Raw genomic sequence first — 21974 nt, forward strand, 5'->3', positions numbered from 1 at the left:
TGCCCCCTGAACCCAGCCCTCCCGTCCCTGCAGTGGACTGTGGCCTGGCGCCCTGGTCAGGCTGGAGCAGCTGCAGCCACAGCTGTGGCCTGGGCCTCGCCTTCCAGCGCCGGGAGCTGCAGCGGCCTCCACTGCCTGGCGGCAGCTGCCCGCCAGATCGGCTCCGCAGCCGGTCCTGCTTTGTGCGGGCCTGCCCAGGTAACGGGCGTCCCTCCCAACCTGCCCTGCCGTCCAGGTGGGACACCGCCGGGGAGATGCCCCAGCTCCGCTTTGGGACCCGGGTCGGGGCTCCAGGACTCTAGGACAGTTCCTTCCTGCTGTCCCAGCCGCGCACCACTAGAGGGCTTGTCGGAAGCCTGCTCCAAGCCCAGCCCTCTTCCTGCCCCGAGCAGCGGCCGGTCCGCCTCAGAGCGAGGGTGTAAACAGGCTGTGCCTTTGGCCCCGGGCTCTGAGCCCAAGGCGCTGCAGGGCTTTTGTTCTGTGGACCCAAGGGAGTGCCCCCACCTCCCCACCTCTGCCTTCCAAGGGGCTTCCGGCTCGGGGCGGCTTCAACCCCGCATCTGGCCTTCTATCTTCTGCCACCAGGGGGCGCCCTGCCCCAGGATTCCCGCCATTTCAGACCCTTTCCAAGACCCGATCCTTTGCCCCTAGAGATCTTGCCACAGGTCATCCCTTCCTAGGCTGGCCCTAAGCCACCCCGCTGGCCCCTGGCCCGGTTCTCTCTCCTTCTCGGCCCTGATCTCTCGAGTAGGGGAGCATGGCTGCACCTCCTCCGGCTCACCCGGGCCTCCTCCGTTCTTCCTTCCCGCAGTGGCTGGGGCGTGGGCTGAGTGGGAGGCCTGGGGGCCCTGCAGCGTCTCTTGCGGGGGTGGCCATCGGAGTCGCCGGCGGAGCTGTGTGGACCCCCCACCCAAGAATGGCGGCGCCCCCTGCCCTGGGGCCTCCCAAGAGGGGGCGCCCTGCGGCTTGCAGTCCTGCACAGGTGGCACAGGTAAGGGGCGGGGACAAGAGTGGGGGCGGGGCCCTCGGCAGGTAGCCGGGCCTCCCGGTGCCCACCCTACCTGGTGCCCATCTCCCCCCAGACTGCGGGCTGGGCCGTGTGCATGTTAGTGAGGAAATGTGCCAGAAGGGGCTGGTGCCCCCGTGCCCCCCCTCCTGCCTGGACCCGGAGGCCAACAGAAGCTGCAGCGGACACTGTCTGGAGGGTGAGGCGGACCCAGCCGGCAGGGGCGCTGTGGACAGAGCCCTGAGGGGGCGCGTGGGGCGTCCACGCAGGTCCACCAGCCCTCAGTCTCCACGTCCCCTCCCTGCTGCCCTCCACCCTGGGGGCTGAGTGCACTCCTCCCCCACCCAGGATGCCGCTGCCCGCCTGGGCTCCTCCTCCAGGACACCCGCTGCCTGCCCCTCTCCGAGTGCCCTTGCCTTGTGGGTGAAGAGCTGCAGCAGCCAGGGCAGCCCTTCCTCCTGGACAACTGCAGCCGATGGTGAGCAGGCAGCTCCGTGGGGAGGGCCTCGGTCAGGGGATGCCCCCCCCCCACCCCGCAGCGTCCTGATCTCCTTGGCTTCTCCCCTCCCCCACAGCATGTGCCAGAAGGGGGCTCTGCTGTGTGAACCAGGGGGCTGCCCTATGCCCTGCGGCTGGTCAGCCTGGTCCTCCTGGGGTCCCTGCGACCGCTCCTGTGGCTCTGGCTTGAGGGCCAGGTTCAGGTGTGCAGGACCGATCCAGCAAGGGAGAGGAGGGGACTCAGTGTGGAGGGGGGAGAGCTGAGGGGCCTGCGGAGGGTGGGGGTTGGCGGGTGGGGGTGGCCTGTGAGGGGGTGGTTGGAGGATGAAGGAGGCAGGGGTGAGGGTCAAGGAGAGGAGAGCCGGTGCCAAGCCTGCCTCTCTCCTCAGGTCCCCCTCCAACCCTCCGGCCGCTTCGGGGGGTGCCCCATGTGAAGGCGAAAGGCAGGAGCTGCAGGCCTGTCACTTGTCGACGTGTGGGGCAGGTACATAAGCAGAAGCCCTCCGCCGTCCCCCTCCCTCCTGCAGATTCCTGCCAGAGAACATGGCAGAATCCGGGCTGTTGGTCACTCTGCGTGAGTGGTGAGCAAGGCCTCCCCATCCAAGAGCAGCCCTGGAACTGCCTTGATATGTGCACCTTTGGTGGGAAGGAGACAAAGGCCTGGGCCCAGGCCCAGGTGCAGACTGGCCTGGGGGGCTTAGGGTGTCTGGAGAGCAGGGTGTGGGCCGGCCCCTCATGCTCGCCGTGGGGGAGGGGCGGTCAGGAGCTTAGGGGCCAGGATTGTCGTCCTGTTTCCACTGCTGGGGGCCCTCGGGCAGAGCTGTCCTAGCAGAGGTCTCTTCATCTCACTGGTGCCAGGATGATGGAGCAGAGGGGAGAGCAGGGGAGTCGGGGTGCAGGTGTGGGCCCTGGGGGTCCGGGCCAGGCTCTTGAGGCAGGAGAAGAAAGGAGTGGCCGATGGAGAGCAGCTGCTGGGAGTCAGGGGACTCTTGGGTTTCCGCATGGAAGCTGAAAGGACAGTTTAGAGGGCTCTGGAAGTTCTGATCTGGGAGAAAATGTGAGGGTGGTTACTGGACGTGTTGAGGTGCCACCCAGGCCCACAGGCTCAGCAGGATGCTGGGCTCTGAGAGTGAGACCTGGGCCGAACGTAGGGGCCCCCGAGGGGCAGAGCCATGACCATTCTCCCAAGTCACATGGCTTCTCAGACCTGCCCCGGGTCCCCCCGCCTCCCCGCCCTGCAGGCCCCTGTGCAGTATCCTGCCCTTTTTCCGGCAGAGCCGCTGGGCTGGACGCCCTGGACACCCTGGTCCACCTGCTCCCAGAGCTGCCTTGTCCCTGGAGGGGGCCCAGGCTGGCGCAGCCGTTCCCGGCTCTGTCCCAGCCCCAGCAACATGTCCTGCCCAGGAGAGGCCATCCAGGAGGAGCCCTGCAGCCCCCTGGTGTGCCCAGGTATGGCCCCCTCTGTCCCTGGCGTGGTGGCCTGGACACTGGGGCAGGGTGAGGAGCCGATGAGGAGAATGGCCCCTGGGGGAGGGCAGGGGTGAACCCAGCTATTGTCCAGAAGTTTCTCCCCGTCCCCAACCATAGCCCCAGGAAGCTCAATAGGGGCTTAACAGGGAGGGCCTGGCCTAAAGGAGTGTTGGGGGCAGCCCTGGCTGGGTGGATGTCGGTGGCACTGAAGCTACAGTTAAGACACCACATGGCGCCAGCACCACACAGCGCTGACCCTGTGGCCCCTGTCTTTGCTGTGTCCCTGGCCGTCGACTCATTCTTCCTGACAGTGGCCAGCATCTGGGGTCTGTGGGCCGCTTGGTCCACCTGCTCGGCCCCTTGTGATGGAGGCATCCAGACACGTGGACGCAGCTGCCCTGCCTTGGCTCCTGGGAACCCTGGGTGCCATGGACCCCACAGCCAGACGAGGGACTGCAATATGCAGCCCTGCACAGGTGCTGGGTCCCCTCCCATTCTCCTGGGGCCACATCCAGCCAGCCCCTGGAGCTTTGACCTTTTCCCACCCCTCTTCACGTGGCACTGACCTCTGCCAGATTTCCTGTGTCTCCTCCAGCCCCCACCCACTGGGGACCAGGCACCAGCTGTGCCCTGAGGGAGGGGCTTCCTCTAGCTTCTCAGTCGCACCCACTGGCTGCCACTCGGTCACCTGCATCTCCTGCCCTTCCACCCCTCCATCTCCCTGCCCTTCCTGCGCTGCTGAGACTGGCTCCGTCTCCCCATCCAGCCCAGTGCCCAGAGGACATGGTGTTCCGCTCGGCGGAGCAGTGCCGCCAGGAGGGGGGGCCGTGCCCTCGGCTGTGCCTGGCGCAGGGTCCTGGGGTGGAGTGCTCCGGCCTCTGCAGCCCTGGCTGTACCTGCCCCCCTGGTCTCTTCCTGCACAACGCCAGTTGCCTGCCCCTCAGTCAGTGCCCCTGCCAGCTGCGTGGGCAGCTCTATGCACCAGGAGCAGTGGCCCGGCTGGACTCCTGCAACAATTGGTAGGCACCAGCATCGGGGTGAGGGCAGGGAGTGTAGGGGTTCTTGGGGTGGGCGTGCGTGACTCCCACACACACTTGGGGGTTCAGCAAGCCTCCCTGCTGCCCTGCCCTGGCCCTGGGGATGGAGTGGGTGAGAGCTCTCTGGCCTGAGGGTGGGTGCCTGTAAGGACTGTCCCACTCGTTTGGCTTTTGGGGAGACGGAGGCTCAGCTGAGTGAGGCAGTTCATGATGGAGGGGTGTTCTCTGTTCTTCCAGTTACCGCTCTTTCTCTTTCCTCAGTATAACTTGCCTGGGATCCACCTGATTTTTGCTCAGAAACCTTGAAGCATCCGACACTCTAAGCTCATACCAGGCCTTGCCGCTAGAGGGCATGCTAACCGGGTCCCTCACTTTATTTTTAAAATTTTCTTTTTAAAATTTTCTTTCCGTTCATTTTCTTCTTTCTCTACCACCCATATCAACTGCCAATTCCCTCCTTCATTCTTCCTCTCCCACTGCCCCTTTCTCTTTTTCTTTTTCTCTCTTTGAGTCTTTTTCTCAAAAGTCCACGTATTTGGCGAAGGGACTTTAAGACATGTACTGACGAAAAGTGAAAGGGAAGGAAGACTCATGAGAAACACCCAGGAGACTCAAGCTGGTGTCTGTTCCTGCTGAACAGCTCCTGACTGGCCCTGAAGAGTCTCTCGAAGTCATTTCTCCACGGTGTTTAATAAATACAAATGGAATGAAAGGGTTAAAAGGGTAAAATGAGGGACACAGTGTAGCGAAGAGCCCAGGTCATCAGGGAGCGGCAGTACGGAGCGGCAGTACGGGGCAGGCGGAGGCGGGGGGGACTGGGTCACTCCTGAACTTCACGTGGACACGGGGAGCTTGTTCTACTTCCCAGGCCTGGGTTTCTCTTCTGTGCAGTGGACACTGTGGTCCCAGCCACTTCTCCCTGGGGGCGGGTACACAGGGATCCAAGGGCAGGGCTGACCGTGGCCTCACAGGGTCCTCTCTCTGCAGCACCTGCATCTCTGCTGAGATGGTGTGCACCTCGGAGCCCTGCCCAGGTAACCCCATGCTCGGGGCCCCGGAATGGGCAGCAGTGGGTTCTTAGAGGCCCTAGGCGATGGTGACCCCTTAGTACTCAGCCCCTGCTGGCGTCGGGGGTGCCCCGGAGAAGCTGGGGTCCAGGGATGACTTGACCAAGTTTCACACATTCTGTGTCTCTTCCTGGCACCCGACCTGGCAGTGGCCTGTGGCTGGAGCCCCTGGACCCCGTGGAGTCTCTGCAGCCGCAGCTGTGATGTGGGCATTCGGCGGCGCTTCCGGGCGGGCACTGCACCCCCAGCTGCCTTTGGGGGGCCTTCATGCCAGGGTCCCAACGTGGAGGCTGAATTCTGCAGCCTGCAGCCATGCCAGGGTAAGAGCTGGGGCTGGGGGCCTCAAAACCTCCAGAGGGGAGCCAGGAACACTCCTAGTCCTGGGAGAGGTGCAAGGACCCTCCCTGGGAGATGCCACAGAGTGTGGTCCCTGGAGAGCCCTAAGGAGGGTGCCCCCTGGAGGCCAGCCCTGTTCCAGGTGGAATCCAGAATGCTCCCAGGAGGGGTGAGGTCCCTGGAGGTGGGTTGATGCTGCAGGAGCCTGGGATCCAGGGGGTGGAGTAACTGGGTGTCTGGGGGTGGGAGGCAGGGGTGCAGTGACCTGGATGCCACCCCAGGTCCTGGCGAGGAGTGGGGCCCCTGGTCTCCGTGCTCCGTGCCCTGTGGCGGTGGCTACCGGAATCGCACCCGAGGGGGCAGCGGGCACAGCCCCGTGGACTTCTCCACCTGCAGCCTGCAGCCCTGTGCAGGTGAGGGCACCCACCCCTCCTCCTCGGCCCTCCATCCCTTCTCATCCCCACACCACCAAGGGCCCTGTCAACCCCTCCCTGTCACCCCGGGGTCCCCGCTGAGCCCTCCTCCCACCCCACTCCCGCTCCGGGCAGCCCCATGACCTCCCCAGCCATACCCAGAGCTGATGCCTCTCCCTGGTGGGAGCCTGGGGGAGAGGTGAGTGCACCTGGGCCGAGCTGTCAATCTCTGTGTCCGCAGGACCAGTACCCGGTGTGTGTCCTCCGGGCAAGCGATGGCTGGACTGTGCCCAGGGCCCTGCCTCCTGTGCAGAGCTCAGCACCCCGAGAGGGACTGACCAGCCCTGCCACGCCGGCTGCTACTGCCTGCCCGGGATGCTCTTGTTGGTGAATATCCTCCCCGCCCCACCTCTGAGGGGCCTGGGCAGGGGCAGAGCCAAGGGCGGGGGGCTGGAGACAGGGAGACCCAGCAGAGCTGGGATGGAGCCTTGAACTTGGGGCGTGGCTCTGCTCTGCCAGCAACTAGCGGGTGATCCTGGGCCAGAGGCATTCAGGTCTGGGCCTCTGTCTTCCTGTTGGTAAAACGGTGATTGGTCTAGAAGGTCTTCAGGGTTTGTGCCGGCTTGAGCATGCTGTCCTCTTTTGTTATCACCAGTTGTTTACCGAGCTCAGTCCTGGGCTGGGCTACACCATGGGGAAGAGCAGGCTCTGTCCCCAAGGAGCCTCCAGTCTGGGGGAAGCAGACCCAGAGCCGCTCTAAGGAACACAGACCCACATGATACACAGGAAGTGAGCTCTGGCTCTGGCAGACTGGTGGGGGTGGGGCTCATGACGGTGGGCTTCCCGGAGGAGGCGGTCCTCACTTGACCATTAGAGAGCCAAGGCTCTGGAGAGCAGGGAGGCGCCACTCCGGCTGGAGGGTGGTGGGAACCCAGGCTGACGGTGAGGGTGGTGGAGTTTGGACAGGAGCGCGCGGGCCGGCGGGGAGGCCCACAGAGGCACTGCTGAGCCCTGCGGCCTGGTTGACCAGACTCCAGTGAGGCGTCAGCCTGTTCCACTGGCAGCTCTGTGACCTTGGGCTGAGGATGCTCATGGCTCAGTGTCTCCACTTGTAAAACTGGGGTGATAGTGGCCCTGGGCGTCGGAGTCTGTGAGACAGTAAAGTGCTCCCCAGGGCCACCACCAGTCTGACTTCGAATCGCGTGCTGCTGGATGTGAGTGTTTTTAAATTTGAGACACTAGTCACTTCTATCCAAACCCCCTGTACACATAGTCCCATCTGATTTTGTTTTGTTTATTTTTACTCCATCCTGTATGAATCACATGTCTCACGTTTTGTTAGTGAATTTCATGGATTTGACAGAGCCGGGTTGTGTCCTGCACTTGAGATGTGTTTTTTCTCCCAGAAATCGGGGGTCCCTGCCCTTGCCCACTGGCCCTGAACCTGATGGTGTGTGCTTCCGGATGTTGGGGGGCAGGAAGAGACTGACACTGGGAAGGGGCATCTGTGGCGCTTGCGGGTGGCACTGGAGTGGGTGCTGAGCTCTGACTGGGGGCGGAGCAGGCCAGGCCGGAAACTGGAAGGTGATGGAGGGGCTTTGGTTCCAGAACAACGTGTGTGTGCCCACCCAGGACTGCCCCTGCACCCACGGGGGTCGCCTCCACCCCCCGGGCAGTGCTGTGCTTCGTCCATGTGAGAATTGGTGAGCCCCTCCCCCTGCTATGGCCCCACGACCCCAAGGACCCCTCTGTCTCTCCTCAGTGGCTGGGAGTCTTGACCTCCCATGGGCCACAGAGACACCCCTCCCCACAGAACAGCGACCGGCTTCCCAGGGCCAAGCCCCCTCGTGCCCCACCCACGTCATCCCCATCAATCTCCTGCCTCCTGCCCATCTCTGCTGCTGGGGCCGCGCGACCACACCGCCACGCCGCCCACCGTGTGGCTTGAACACGGAGTTTATCCTCTCAGGGTTCTGGAGCCTAGAAAATCTAAGATCCCGGGGGGCGGCAGGGCTGGTCCTGCTCAGGGCTGGGAGGGAGGGGCTGTCCAGGCCACTCCCCTCTTTGGGCTCTGGGCACAATGCCGCCTGGCTGTCCCCGCATGGCCTTTCCCACCCTGTGTCTTCACATGGTCTTCCTCTGTGGGCGTCTGCGCCCAAGTCTGACACCGGTCACGTTGGATCAGGGTCACCTTCATGACCCTGTTTTAACTCGATCGCGTCTGCAAAGACCCCTCTCCAAAGAAGGTCGCCTTCTGCCGTCACGTCCGCCTGTTAGGGCTTCAGCCTAGGAATTTGAGGGATGCATTAGGCCTGTAACAGCCCCGCCCCACTGCTGCTCCTCCTCCAGCTCCTGTGTCTCTGGGCTTGTCACCAACTGCACGGCCTGGCCCTGTGAGGAGGGTAAGAAGGGGCCCTCTCCTGACTTCGCCCCTGCGGCTCCCTTTGCCCCTCCCGGGGGGGCCTGTGCTGGGACTGGGGAGAGGTGGGGGCAGGGAGGAGGGCACCCCGCCCTGGGCCTCTCAGCTGGCCCCAGCCCCCAGGACCCTCAGCCTCCACATGCTCTGTCATCTCTGCCCCTTCTCCCGTGCACCCTAGCTCGGCCCACGTGGTCACCCTGGACCCCATGGAGCGAGTGTTCTGCCTCCTGTGGCCCTGCCCACCGCCACCGGCACCGCTTCTGCCCCAGGCCCCCCAGCGTGGCACAGCCGCCCCCATCGGCCTCACCTCCACTTCCTTGCCCTGGCCTTGAGGCAGACGAGGAGCCCTGCCTCCTGCCAGCGTGTGACCGTGAGTCCCATGGAGCCCAGGTGTTCCTCCTCGCCCTGTGCACCGGTTGCCCCCAGCCCCAGCTAAGCTCCCCTCACCGCTCCTTCCTCTGCCACCTCCCCAGGAGCTGGAGCCTGGGGCCCTTGGGGGCCCTGGTCCAGCTGTAGCCGGAGCTGTGGGGGCGGCCTTTGGAGCCGGACCCGAGCCTGTGACCAGCCCCCGCCCCAGGGCCTGGGGGATTACTGCGAGGGGCCTCGGGCCCAGGGCGCCGCCTGCCAGGTTCTGCCCTGCCCAGGTGCCTGCCAGGGACAGGGGGGTCAAGGAGCAGAGGTGGGACAACTGCAGGGAGCCTTAGGGGGGAGCAGGCCAGGATGGGTGACCCACTCAGCTCTCAGCCCATCCTGTCCCCTCCCCACAGTGACCAACTGCAGCGCCATTGAGGGCGCCGAATACAGCCCCTGTGGCCCTCCCTGTCCTCGCTCCTGTGACGACCTCGTGGTCAGTCTGGGCTCCTAGGGGTTACTCTGCTGGATGGCAGGGCATGGCTTTGCGGTGTGGCCTGTGGCCCCTCTGACCTGGGGCCGCCCCTGCACTAGAGGGGAGGGGCAGGGTCAGCGCCCACCAGGCTGGCTGCCCCTTGTTGGGGGTTGCCTCTGTCCCACTCACCCTCCACGGGCTTCCCGTCTGGAGGACATGCCACCTGGGGAAGCCCTGGTGGGCTCTCCTCTCCCCTGATGCTCCCCTGGAGGAGAAGCTCCGGTGGGGACTGGGCATAAACTGCGTTTAGAACGTAGCGGCCAGGACCTGGAGCATCGCATTGTGTTCCCTCTGCCCCTCAGCCTTCTCCTTCGTGTCCCCGTCCCTCCTGGGCACCCCTTGGCCTTGCTGTCCGCTAACCACTAACCCTTGCTGTCCCCAGCACTGTGTTTGGCACTGCCAGCCCGGCTGTTACTGTCCCCGGGGCCAGGTGCTGAGTGCTGATGGCGCTGTCTGCGTGCAGCCCAGCCACTGCGGCTGCCTGGACCTGCTGACAGGTGCACGGCACCATCCGGGCACCCAGCTGGCGAGGCCCGATGGCTGTAACTACTGGTGAGGCGGGTGTGTGGGCAGGGTGCAGGGGCAGGTGTGGGGGTGAGGGTACCATGTGGACAGGGTGCAGGGGTGAGGGCACTGGGTGGACAGGGTGTGGGGGCAGATGCAGGGGTGGGGATAGGACTAGCCCACTTTGCACTGAGCTTTCCTGGTCTCGGCTGATGCACCTTGGACTCCCACGGGCTTTAAGAAGATGCGGCAGGCAGGCACCCTAACACCTGTCTGAGAGGTGGGGAAAGGGAGGCAGCCAGCTCCGTGGGTCTGGGAGACTCTGGGGGGCCGGGCTGTGTTGTGCGGGGGAAGAGGGACCTCGGGGTGGTGTTCCCCTTCCCCCGTCTGGCCCCCATCAGCAGCAGAGGACCTGTGATCATTCCCCCCAGGACAGAGTCCACAGGACCATGGAGAGGGCTCTGAGTGGGACAGGTAGCAGGGGCTGGAGGCCAGAGAGGGGAGCTGAGACCTCAGAGGGAAGTGGGGGTGGGTTAGCAGGGGTGTGTGTGGAGTGCACGGGTGGGACTGAGCTGCCCCTCTCTCCTGTGCCTTCCCGCCCTGTGCCCAGCACTTGCTCGGAGGGCAGGCTCACCTGCACAGATCTGCCATGCCCAGGTATGTACCAGCTCGGAGGGAGGTGAAGAAGCAGCCCGGGGTGCAGCGGGGAATGGGGCCGGGGCCGGGGCCGGGGGAGGGAGGGCTGCACCTCAGTGTCTGCCCTTTGACCCCACAGTGCCCGGCAGCTGGTGCCCATGGTCGGAGTGGACCATGTGCACCCAGCCCTGCCGGGGCCAGATGAGGACACGCTCCAGGGCCTGCACCTGCCCGGCTCCTCAGCATGGGGGGTCTCCGTGCCCTGGCGAGGCGGGGAAGGCAGGGGTCCAGCATCAGAGGGAGCCCTGTGCCAGCACCCCTGCGTGCCCAGGTGAGGCACCCCCACTAGTTGGCTCCAATCCCAGTGGGCTGGGACCTCTTGCGCCTCTGGAGGCAGACAGCTGGTTTTGTCTTCCTGCCACAGTGGACGGAGCCTGGAGCCCGTGGGGGCCGTGGTCTCCCTGTGACGTGTGCCTGGGGCAGTCCCATCGGAGCCGAGCTTGTAACTGGCCTCCCACCCCAGAGGGAGGCCGGCCCTGCCCTGGGAGCTACAGGCAGAGTCGCCTCTGCTGGGACAATTCTACCCAATGCACTGGTGAGGACTTGGGCAGAGGTCTGGAAGGGTCCCTTTTATGGCTGGTGAGAGGCTGCCTCTAACTTTGACCTCCCGCATACACACGTGTGTGTCACTTTCTTTGGGGGACAACCCTTAGATGGCTCACCCTGTGGAACTGGGGCAAGGTGGAAGGTCCAAGCAGGCAGTGGGGGTGGCAGGAGAGCTCGTCACCCAACAGCTGGGGTCCTCAGGCTGGACCCCCACGCAGCACCTGCCCTCTCTGCTTCCTTCCTGTTGTAGACTGTGCCGGTGGCCAGGCTCTTCTTCCCTGTGGGCAGCCCTGCCCCCGCTCCTGCCAGGACCTGTCCTCTGGGGTCATGTGTCAGCCAGGCCTGACGGGCTGCCAGCCCAGCTGTGGGTGCCCCCCCGGCCAGCTGTTCCAGGATGGTCATTGTGTGTCCCCAGCCCAGTGCCGCTGCCAGTACCAGCCCAGAGCCGTGGGTCAGTGTCTCCCATCCCCTCCCCCACCCGCCCCCTGAGCAGCACCTACTGGTCTCGTCCCTGCCACTCTGCCCACAGGGGCCAACCTGGGCTGCAGGACAGGGATGGGCAGCTCCTGGCCTCTCCAGCATTCCAGGCCTTCGTCTCCCCCGCATCCTCCTGCATCCCTCCGCTGGTCCAGGATCTGGGTCACCGTGGGGTGGAATCCGATACAGAGCAAGCAGGGAGGTGGCTGAGCGAGAGGAGGCATTGGTGTGGTGGGCAGAGCTGTCTGAAGGGCCTGCCCCTACTCCTGTGCCCTCAGGGATCCCTGAGAACCACAGCCGGTCTGCAGGGTCTGGGCTCAGCTCCTGGGAGAGCCTGGAACCTGGGGAGGTGGTGACTGGGCCGTGTGACAACTGGTGAGCCACAGAGCCAGGGAAAGGGTGGGCTGCCTGCTGGGCAGTGGGGCCCTTGGGACAGCGGGCAGGGCCTTGTCTTCTAAAGCCTCCTTCCTTGTCCCCAGCACCTGTGTGGCTGGCATCCTGCAGTGCCAGGAGGTGCCTGACTGCCCCGGCCCTGGGGTCTGGGGCTCCTGGGGTTCCTGGGAGGACTGCAGTGTTTCGTGTGGGGGAGGGGAGCAGCTGCGCTCCCGCCACTGTGGGCGGCCGCCCTGCCCGGGGCCTGCCCGCCAGAGCCGCTCCTGCCACACCCAGGTCTGCAGAGGTGGGTCCCAGCCGGGCTCTGCCCTGGACACTCTGACTGAGGTTTAAGTCCCATCTTGGCCTTTGACCCTGATTCACAGGTGCCCTTTGACCTCGCCCTCCCCATCCCCACGTGCCATCTCTTACCCAGGCTGGTGATGGGCCTGGGCTGGGGAGGAGGAAGCAGGCAGGTTGGGCTGTGCCGAGGGGTGAGGGAGGCTGATGCAGTGGGCGTGACACAGGCCTTGAGGGACACGGCCCAGGGAGGGTGTTGTGGGCACAACTGGGGGACATGGGGGTGACTAGAGGCGGCCGTGGGGTGGGCGCAGAAGGAGGCCGTGCGGGCCACAGCCGAGTGCTGACGTTGGTGTTGCCTCAGAGGCAGGCTGCCCGGCCGGGCGTCTGTACCGGGAGTGCCAGGCTGGCGAGGGGTGCCCCTTCTCCTGTGCCCACGTCACTCAGCAGGTGGGCTGCTTCTCCGCTGGCTGCGAGGAGGGCTGTCACTGCCCCGAGGGCACCTTCCTGCACCGCTGGGCCTGTGTCCAGGTTAGAACTCGCCTTGCCAGAAGCCCAGGGCCCTGCCCTCCCTTCCCCTGTCAGCCCTCAGCCCTCACCTCTGCAGACCCTGTGGCCTCCAAGGCTCCTGACTTAGAGCCGGTGACACTGAGCCCCAGGAAGGGGAAGGGACACCAGATCAGGAGACAGTCACTGGTAGAGCTAGCCTCAAATCCAGTGACCGGTTCCTAGCTGAGGCCACTTCCTCCCCCCTTGCTTCCAGCCCATCCCATCTCCAAGGCCCCCTGTTGACCCTGCTGTGTCCTGGCTAAGTGCCCTATGCAGGGAGCTGCCTGGCGGCCCATTCAAGCCCAGAGCCTGGCACCTCTCGCATTCGCACCTCTGGCTCAGATGCACAGACTCACTTGCTCATGGAAATGCTCTCCTGGGGCCCAGAGCCCTCACCCAGAGCCTCACCCCAACCCCTGCTGTCCTCCCCCCACCTTCTCCCCACCCTCCCTGGGCTGGCACGGGAGGGTGGTGGCCACCACACTTTCCCCTCTGCTCCCACCAGGAGTGCCCCTGCGTGCTGCCTGCCTCGCTGCCGTGGGAGCTGGGAGCTGCCAGTGCAGACCCTGGGGCTCCCCCCCCGATTCTGGGAGAGGGAGGTGAGCCCCTCGGGCCTGGAGATGAGCTGGGCTCCGGTCAGACCCTCCGTATAGGCTGCAGCAACTGGTGAGGGGGACAATGGGAGTGGGAGAGACTTGGGGTCGAGGGAGGGGATTAGAGTATGAGAGGCTGGGTTGGGGGAGCCCTGGGCTGCCTTGCCCCCTCTGGACCTGGGCTGACCCTGGCTCCGTCCCCTTGCTCTTTGGGGCCAAGATATTCACTCGCACTCCTTTCTCCTGGAGGCCCCTTGCTGGACCCTTATCCCTGCACCTTCTCCGCAGCTCCTGCACGCATGGAAAGCTGTCCTGTTCCATGGGGGACTGCGACAAAGCTGGTGGTGGCTTTGGTCCCTGGGGCCCCTGGGGCCTGTGCTCTCGCTCCTGTGGCGGGCTGGGCACCCGCACTCGCAGCCGACAGTGTGTGCGTCCTGCACCTGCTCCTGGCGGCCAGAGCTGCCACGGGCCTCGCCAGGACCTGGAGTACTGCCCCAGTCCTGACTGCCCAGGTGAGGGGAGGGCAAAAGAGGGGCAGAGTCCGGCTGGCCCCAGCCACTTCAGCTGGCCCTTTGTCCCTTCCTGTCTCTGGCCGTCACTAAGGCCAGCTCTGGGTCTCTCTTCCTCTCACCGTCTGGTTCTGTGTTTCTTTTCTGCTCAGGCACATTCACCCAAATTTCTGGTGCTCTTGCCAAATGCACCAAAATGTCCGTGTGTTGGGGGGTGGGGGAGTGAGGACCCTGACCTTGGAACCCAGGGACCCAGATAACGCATTTCAGCATGTGGCGAGCCCTGTAGGAGGGTGCATGTGCTAGGGAATGTCACAGAGGCTGAAAATTCTCCTAGAGGGATAGTCTAGGAGGGCTTCCTGGAGGAGGCAGTCTCTGAAGGATGGAGAGGATTCTCACAAGCATTGGACGGGAAAGAGGCCAGGTAGCAGGCTCAGACTGAGCAAAGGCTTTGGTGCCATGAGCAAGTGCTATGCTTGGGGCTTGGAGTGTCTGGGCTGAATTGGATAGCGACAGGTCTGGAACTTGGCTGTCCGCCTCAGGCTTGATCCTGGCACACCACAGGCTAGGAGACACTTCTGAGCAGGGTTTTCCTTTGGCACAGGGGCTACAGGGTCCACGGCGGAGCCGATGACAGACCTTCCAGGTATCCCAGGCTCCTCAGGCTGTGGCCTCCGATTCCTTTCACCCTTCCTTTTGGGAAGAGCAAGCCTCAGGCCTCTTCCCCCCCCATCCCTGCTTCTGGGGGTGGAGAGGCCAGGAGCTCAGGGCTGACTCATCAGGAGACCCTCTCCCCACCAGGCGACTGGGGCCTGTGGTCCCCGTGGTCCCCCTGCTCCAGCACCTGCACTGACCCCGCCCATCCTGCTTGGCGCAGCCGCAGCCGCCTCTGCCTGGCAAACTGCACTGGGGGAGTCACTTCCCAGTGGCGCCCCTGCAACCTGCCCTTCTGCACAGGTGTGCCTTCTGGTCTTGACCTCTGACTCTAACCTGGGTCTGGACCCTGACCATCCCCTCTAACCCCGACGTCTGCCCTCAGACAACTCATTCTGACCCCTGGCCAGGGTCCCAGCCCCAAGCTCCCTGCATCTCATACCCCTCAAGGGAATATCAGATTCTCACCTTGACGTCTGACTACGGATCCGTGGCTGACCCTGAACCCTCACCTTTCTTTGTCAACTCCAACAGTCAATGGGGAGCCCTGCCAGCTCCCAGCAAATCCTCACTCTTGTGTGCCCCAAACACTCTCCCACGGTCCCATCCAAACCCCTCCGCTGCCCTGGGAGTCTGGGGCTACTCTCCCCTACAAGAGCCACACAGCAGTCAGCATCGGGTCTGAAAGGGGAACCCAGAGGTCAGGATGGGGTCATAGCTGGCCCTGGCGGAGGGGGTCGGCACCTGAGCGGGGGCAGGGGGAGGAGGGGCTGGCTCCGGCTCAGCTTCGTCCCATTTGGCAGAGCTGCCCCTGTGCCCTGGCCCTGCCTGCGTGGCCGGGAACTGTTCCTGGACCACTTGGGCCCCATGGGAGCCGTGCTCCCGCAGCTGTGGAGTGGGCCAGCAGCGTCGCCTGCGGGCGTACCACCCCCCTGGGCCCGGTGGCCGCTGGTGCCCGGACATCCTCACAGCTTACCAGGAGCGCCGCTTCTGCAACCTGCGTGCTTGCCCAGGTGAGGCGGGCTGGGGAGGACCAGGGTGTGCCCTGCCCTGGCATCAGGGCCCCTTGTGGCACTTCTGGCTCTAGTGCAGGACCCTGCCCGAGGCTCAGACCCCTCGTGTGGCCCTTCTTCCTACACAGTGCCTGGAGGCTGGTCACGCTGGAGCCCCTGGTCCTGGTGTGACCGGAGCTGCGGAGGGGGCCAATCCTTGAGGAGCCGCAGCTGCTCGAGCCCCCCACCCAAGAACGGGGGTGCCCCCTGTGTGGGGGAGAGGCACCATGCTCGGCTCTGCAATCCCATGCCCTGTGGTACGGCAGTGGTGACAGCCACCCCCGCCCCCCGGCCCTTGTCCTCTGCAAGCTCTCCCCACCCCCAGCCCTAATTCCATACCCACATCACCCTCTGACGTAGGTGGGGGACAGGCTGTTACCTCATCGGTCAGTTAAGGAAACCAAGCCCCACACGAGTGGTTGGTGGGATCTGGGCACTGGGCTAGGACCCCCAGTGACCAGGAACCCACCCACTGTCCACCCCCATCCGGGACTAGAACTCATCCTCTCAGCTTTGCTCCCATCAAGATTTTCCAGGGGGGCTGAGGAGGACTGTCTTGAGGGTCCCTGGCACCTGGATTATGGATTGAGCCAGGAGGGTTGTAATGCCTTCTCTCCAGCCCCCAAGCTTCAGCTCCTTCTTTAGTTGGTCCTTCCAAGCTCACCAGACCCCATGGACCTGGTGACCTTAGGGCCACCACCTCTGTTAAGACACAGCCCAATGACATTCCCTTCCATCCTTCTCTGGACGAACATACAAAGGAGCCGCATAGGTGAGAATGTCGGCTGTTAGATGCTCAGATTCAGTGCAGCTCTACAAGCATTTATTGGCTGCAGGCTGGGTGCCTGGAGCTCACAGGGAAGAGGAACTGTCACTCAGAATGTCCCAATGCCAGGGTCTCCCCAGGGCTCCATGTTTCCATGGGCAACAGCCTGGGGGAAGGAGGGGTCATACAGCTTCACAGAGGTGAGGGTGGCCCCCGATCAGGCAGGGGGAGGCTTTCTGAGCCCTGGGGTTCAGGGTGGTCCTAACTCTGGTCTTCCCTGTCTGCTCAGGGGAGGGCTGCCCAGCAGGCATGGAGGTGGTCAGCTGTGCCAACCGCTGCCCGCGCCGCTGCTCAGACCTCCAGGAGGGGATTGTATGTCAGGATGACCAGGCCTGCCAGCGGGGCTGCCGCTGTCTCCAGGGTAGGTGAGGGTAGGTGCTGCCTGGGCCCTTGAGGCCTGGCAGGACGGCTGCATGGGAAGGTGGGGGGGCCCCGGGTGCCGGCGCAGCACTGGAGGGCTGCCTCCCCACAGGCTCCCTGGAGCAGGACGGCGGCTGCGTGCCCATTGGGCACTGCGAGTGCACTGATGCACAGGGCCAGAGCTGGGCTCCTGGGAGCCAGCACCAGGAGGCCTGCAACAACTGCACGTGCCGGGCCGGGAGGCTCTCCTGCACGGCTCAGCCCTGCCCGCCACCCGCCCATTGTGCCTGGAGCCGCTGGTCAGCCTGGAGTCCCTGCAGCCACTCATGCGGGCCCTCAGGGCAGCAGAGCCGCTTCCGGTAGGTCTGGGGTTGGGCCAAGCATGTGTCACCTCTCCCCACCTGGGTCCCCCTCCCTGTCACTGAGTTCCAGGATCTGCCCCCACCGGTGATTCTGTATCCACCCCGTGCTCCAGCCTCAGCTTTTGTCCCTGGTCATTTGTGCCTTTTCTTAGCCACCTCCGCACCCACCCTGGCTTTTCCCGTCGAGGGTCTCACCAGGAGCGGGAGGAGTGGTGAAGGGCTCCAGGCATCTCTCATCTGCTCGGCCCCTGACCCCACGCAGGTCTTCCACATCGGGCTCCTGGGCCCCAGAGTGTCGGGAGGAGCAGTCCCAGAGCCAGCCCTGCCCTCAGCCCCCGTGCCCACCCCTGTGCCTGCACGGGGCCCGCCTGCGCCCCCTGGGGGACAGCTGGCGACAGGGCGAGTGCCAGCAGTGGTAAGCCCAGGGGCAGGGGCAGGGGCAGGGTGGCTGGTACCATCCTGTTGGACAGCAGCGTCCTTGAGTCTGGGCCCTTCCCTCAGCTCCTGCACCCCGGAGGGCATCGTATGTGAAGACGTCGAGTGTGCAGGTCTGGGGTTTCACTCCCTCCCCTCCCCGCCAGCCTCCCGCCTTGTCTTCCGCCTGCTCTGTGTCTGTATTTCTCTCCCGCTTGTATTTCTCAGTGCCAGCACCTCCTCCCCCCCGCCCACGGTGCCATGAAGCTCCCCACCGACCCTCTGCCCTTTGCTACCCCTGACGCCTCTAACCTCTCCTGCGCCCTCCCGCAGGGCCCGGGGCCTGGACGCCATGGTCCCCCTGGTCTGGCTGCCCTGTCTCCTGTGGAGGCGGAAACCAGGTCCGCACCCGGGTCTGCATGGCTTTGGCTGCCCACCAAGAGGGACCCCGGTGCCTGGGCCCGGACACCCAGACCCAGCGCTGTGGGCAGCAGCCTTGCTGGGGGCTGCTGGACGCCTGCTCCTGGGGCCCCTGGGGGTCCTGCTCCCGCAGCTGTGGCCCAGGCCTGGCCTCCCGCTCTGGGTCCTGTCCCTGCCCCCCGGCTGAGGCTGCTGCCACCTGCAATGGTACCTTCCTCCACCTGGACACCCAGGCCTGCTACCCAGGGCCCTGCCTGGGTGAGTGTGCTCTGGAAGGGAAGTCCGCTCCCTGTTTCCCACCTTGGGGAGTTTGGAGAGTAATATGTTCTCCCGTCCTGTAGATCACCCCCCCCCCAAAACATACCTCTATCTAACCCCTCCCAGGTTTTGCTTTTCATGGCTGAACCTGCAGCATATGGAAGTTTCTGGGCTAGGGGTTGAATCAGAGCTGCAGCTGCCGGCCTACACCACAGCCACGGCAATGTGGGATCGGAGCCATGTCCACGACCTACACCACAGCTCATGGCAACGCCAGATCCTTAACCCACTGAGCAAGGCCAGGGATGGAACCCGCCTCCTCATGGCTACTAGTCATGATCTTTCCACTGGGCCACAACAGGACCTCCCTCCCCCCAGTATTTTTTCTTTTTTCTTTAGTTTTTCTCTTTCTCCCACCATCAATTCTGTTAAAGCCCTTTGAGGTGTGACCCTTGCTGCTGGGTTACAGGGACGCCAGCCAGCCAGGACCCATGGGAATTCTTAGCTCCCTTTTGCCTTTTTCCTGTTCAGGTTGCTGGTTAGGGCAGGGATGGGAGGAGAGAGGCTGGGGAGCCCAGAGAGGCCCCGCACGGACACCTGCCTCCTGCTTGGTCCCTAGAGGAGTGTGTGTGGAGCAGCTGGAGCAGCTGGACGCGATGCTCATGCCAGGTGCTGGTCCAGCAGCGCTACCGACACCAGAGGCCAGCACGCAGAGGAGCCGGGGAGGGTCCCCCCTGCACACAGCTGGATGGCCACTTCCGGCCCTGCCTCATCGTCAACTGCTCTGGTGAGGCCCCGGGACCAAGAAGCCAGGGAGCCGGCAGGTCCCCCGGGAGCCCCCCAGCTCCTCTTGCAGTGAGCCTCAGGGTCCCCAGGACCTCAGAGCAGTTGCCCGCTCCTGCAGTGACCCTGGCCCACCCTCAGCTACCCTCTCCCTACAGCTGCTCCTCCCCCCATCCCCAAGCCTTCCCCATGTTTCCCCACTTTGCAGCCCCAGCCCCCCATGGCTTTGTTTGCCTGTGACCTTCACCAGGCACAGTGCGTCTTCCCCACTTCCTGCTCTAGCTATCCTCCGTCTCTGCCCCTCTGTCTTCCATCTGCCAGTCCCTGGAGCACCTGCCAGTGCCGGTCCCTGGACTCCATGCAGCTTCCTGGTCCTCTAAGGCCCCAAATGTCCTAACCCTTCCCCGGAGGACCCACAGGGGCCGAGGGGGCACTAGGTGCGCGACACCAATCCATCCTTAGATGCAGCAGGGGGCACCTTACGCTTTTACCCGGTGACCCCAAGAAGATATGATGGGACCATGCGCAGTGTGCTCTGGGCTTGGGGAGCCAAGGGTGTCTTGGGCTGCCCCACCCCCACCAGCCCACCTGCGTCCCCCCACAGAGGACGGCTGCACACCACCCTTCGAGTTCCAGGCCTGCGGCTCCCCCTGTGCCAGCCTCTGTGCCACACACCTGAGCCGTCGGCTCTGCCAGGACCTGCCACCCTGCCAGCCTGGTTGCTACTGCCCCCAGGTGAGGCGTGGAGCCAGGGGGGACACCCCAGGAGGAGGGGTCTTCTGGTCACTCTCCGCACCTCCTCCCCACCATGATGCCCATGGTGACTCCTCTCTTCTGCATCGTTCTTCACATTCTGCCTCGTGACCATTCACCCACCTGTACACCTGCTGTGGGCCTTAGGGTGATATGATTGCCACACAGCCCTGTCCCTGTGTCTCCCTTCTGCACAGGGACTGCTGGAGCAGGCTGGAGGCTGCATTACCCCAGAACAGTGTAATTGCCAGCATGGCTCAGGAGAAGGAGCTGGAGTGACTCTGGCCCCCGGGGACCGCCTGCAGCTGGGCTGCAAAGAGTGGTGAGTGTTGGGGGCGGGGAGGCAGTGCCAGAGCGCTGGGGCCAGGGGTCAGAACGGGGAGGGGGAGGGGTTCCCCGGGGCAGCCTGATCCCCCACAGAGATGGCCTAGCTGAACCCCACGGGCCCAGTCCCAGCCTCATCCTGTTCCACGTGAACCCAGAGCCCAGGTTACCCCTACCTGAGCCCTCTGCCTGCCCCTGGGCTGGGTCCTGCCTCCCACAGACCACGCCAACTACCCCTTCCCACAGTGAATGCCGGCGTGGGGAGCTGCAGTGCACCAGCCGGGGCTGTCAAGGTAATTCTGGGGGTGGGTGGGTGGGGTTTTTTTTATAGTTTATTTATAATGTCCTGTCAATTTCTGCTGTACACCAAAGAGACCCAGTTATACATAGAGATACGTTCTTTTTTTCATATTATCTTCCATCATGTTCCTTCACAAGTAACTAGATCTAGTCCCCTGTGCTACAGAGCAGGACCTCATGACTTATCCACTCCAAACACAATAGTTTGCACCTAGTAACCCCGACCTCCCAGTCCATCCCACTCCCTCTCCTCCCGCTTGGCAACCACAGGTCTGTTCTCCATGTCCATGTGTTTGTTTCTTTTCTGTGGAAAGGTTCACTTGTGCTGTATATTAGGTTCCAGATATAAGTGATATCATATGGTATTTGTCTTTCTCTTTCTGACTTACTTCACTTAAGTATGAGAGTCTCTAGTTCCATTCATGTTGCCACAAATGGCATTATTTTTTCCTTTGTATGGCTGAGTAGCATTCCATTGTGTATATGTACCGCATCTTCCTAATCCATTCATCTGTTGATGGACATTTAGGTTGTTTCCATGTCTTGGCTATTGTGAATAGTGCTGCATGTCTTTTTCAATGACAATTTTGTTCCTATATATGCCCAGGAGTGGGATTTCTGGGTCATATGGTAGTTCTATATTTAGTTTTCTGAGGAACCTCCGTACTGTTCTCCATAGTGGCTCTACCAGTTTCCATTCCCACCAACAGTGCAGGAGGCTTCCCTTTCTCCACACCCCCTCCAGCATTTGTTATTTGTGACTTCTTAATGATGGCCGTTCTGACTGGTGTACCAAGAAGACCAGCTGTCCTCATTTGCCCAGGTCTAGGGGTGGGGGTGTGTTTCTCATACTCAGAACTTTCATTTCCAAGACAGGTACAGTCCCAGACAAACCAGGATGGTTGGTCACCTTACCCTGGTCCCCTACACCCCCACCTCAGCCCGTCCTGCTTTCTGACCTTCCGGATCACAATCCAAAGCCCTCCCTCCCTGTCCACTGTGGTCTCTGGGTCTGGGGGAGGGTCCCTGGGAAGGACGCTCCCCTGTCACCCTCCCTAGGTCTTCTGCCTCTGAGCGGCTGGTCTGAGTGGTCACCCTGTGGGCCCTGCCTGCCCCCCAGCCTGCTGGCCGCTGCCTCCAGGACTGCCCTGGAGGAGCACTGGCCCTGGGATCCAGCTGGCCTCTCCCCAACCCCGGCCTCCATGCTGGCTTCGGAGCAGCACCGCCACCGCCTCTGTTTGGACCCTGAGACAGGGAGGCCGTGGGCCGGGGACCCAGACCTCTGCACTGTGCCACTCAGCCAGCAACGCCTCTGTCCAGACCCTGGAGCCTGCCAAGGCAATGGGGAGGGGCCTGGAGTGGGGTGGGGGCGGGGCCACCTTGTTTGCATCATTGTCCTGGCTGTTAGCTGGCCCGGGGCAGGGAACCTCTGCCATGCTGCTGCAGGAAGCTGGGGGAAGGCAGGTGGGCCTGGGAACTGACTTCAGTTTGATCTCCCCAGACTCATGCCAGTGGAGTCCTTGGGGGCCCTGGAGCCGCTGCCAGGTGCCCTGCAGTGGGGGGTTCCGGCTGCGCTGGAGAGAGGCCGGGGGCCCCCCCGGAGGAGGCTGCCAGGGCCCATGGGCGCAGACCGAGAGCTGCAACATGGGGCCTTGCCCAGGTAACTGGGTCTGGGCATCCAGAGGAGGGGCCTGGACTGTAGCCGCCCATATGGCACCAGAGGGGACCCTGCCTCAGTTTCTGGAGGTACACAGGGGCAGGAAGGTGGGAGACTCAAGAACGTCCCGACC

The 21974-nt window shown here is 63.7% G+C and overlaps 1 protein-coding gene across 1 annotated transcript in view; it reads left to right on the forward strand.

Annotated features, from left to right (window-relative positions):
* The window catches only part of SSPO (SCO-spondin), a 55509-nt gene that overhangs the window by 27508 nt on the left and 6027 nt on the right, over positions 1–21974 (forward strand). Inside the window, exons 48-89 of the mRNA XM_021078747.1 lie at positions 34–198; positions 812–991; positions 1083–1205; positions 1355–1484; positions 1582–1707; positions 1894–1988; positions 2780–2953; positions 3286–3450; positions 3741–3993; positions 4999–5045; positions 5228–5398; positions 5696–5827; positions 6069–6214; positions 7436–7530; positions 8177–8229; positions 8425–8616; positions 8720–9093; positions 9515–9684; positions 10247–10293; positions 10412–10603; positions 10697–10867; positions 11129–11329; positions 11634–11730; positions 11835–12034; positions 12392–12558; positions 13082–13242; positions 13458–13681; positions 14283–14324; positions 14480–14635; positions 15136–15345; positions 15474–15641; positions 16440–16571; positions 16683–16929; positions 17195–17347; positions 17434–17480; positions 17680–18024; positions 18644–18811; positions 19412–19542; positions 19758–19882; positions 20131–20177; positions 21244–21522; positions 21686–21844. Of these exons, the coding sequence (XP_020934406.1) occupies positions 34–198; positions 812–991; positions 1083–1205; positions 1355–1484; positions 1582–1707; positions 1894–1988; positions 2780–2953; positions 3286–3450; positions 3741–3993; positions 4999–5045; positions 5228–5398; positions 5696–5827; positions 6069–6214; positions 7436–7530; positions 8177–8229; positions 8425–8616; positions 8720–9093; positions 9515–9684; positions 10247–10293; positions 10412–10603; positions 10697–10867; positions 11129–11329; positions 11634–11730; positions 11835–12034; positions 12392–12558; positions 13082–13242; positions 13458–13681; positions 14283–14324; positions 14480–14635; positions 15136–15345; positions 15474–15641; positions 16440–16571; positions 16683–16929; positions 17195–17347; positions 17434–17480; positions 17680–18024; positions 18644–18811; positions 19412–19542; positions 19758–19882; positions 20131–20177; positions 21244–21522; positions 21686–21844 (6660 nt within the window). The remainder of the gene's footprint in view (positions 1–33; positions 199–811; positions 992–1082; positions 1206–1354; positions 1485–1581; positions 1708–1893; positions 1989–2779; positions 2954–3285; positions 3451–3740; positions 3994–4998; positions 5046–5227; positions 5399–5695; positions 5828–6068; positions 6215–7435; positions 7531–8176; positions 8230–8424; positions 8617–8719; positions 9094–9514; positions 9685–10246; positions 10294–10411; positions 10604–10696; positions 10868–11128; positions 11330–11633; positions 11731–11834; positions 12035–12391; positions 12559–13081; positions 13243–13457; positions 13682–14282; positions 14325–14479; positions 14636–15135; positions 15346–15473; positions 15642–16439; positions 16572–16682; positions 16930–17194; positions 17348–17433; positions 17481–17679; positions 18025–18643; positions 18812–19411; positions 19543–19757; positions 19883–20130; positions 20178–21243; positions 21523–21685; positions 21845–21974) is intronic.

This window comes from Sus scrofa, chromosome 18, assembly GCF_000003025.6.
Source record: "Sus scrofa isolate TJ Tabasco breed Duroc chromosome 18, Sscrofa11.1, whole genome shotgun sequence".
NCBI lineage: Eukaryota > Metazoa > Chordata > Mammalia > Artiodactyla > Suidae > Sus > Sus scrofa.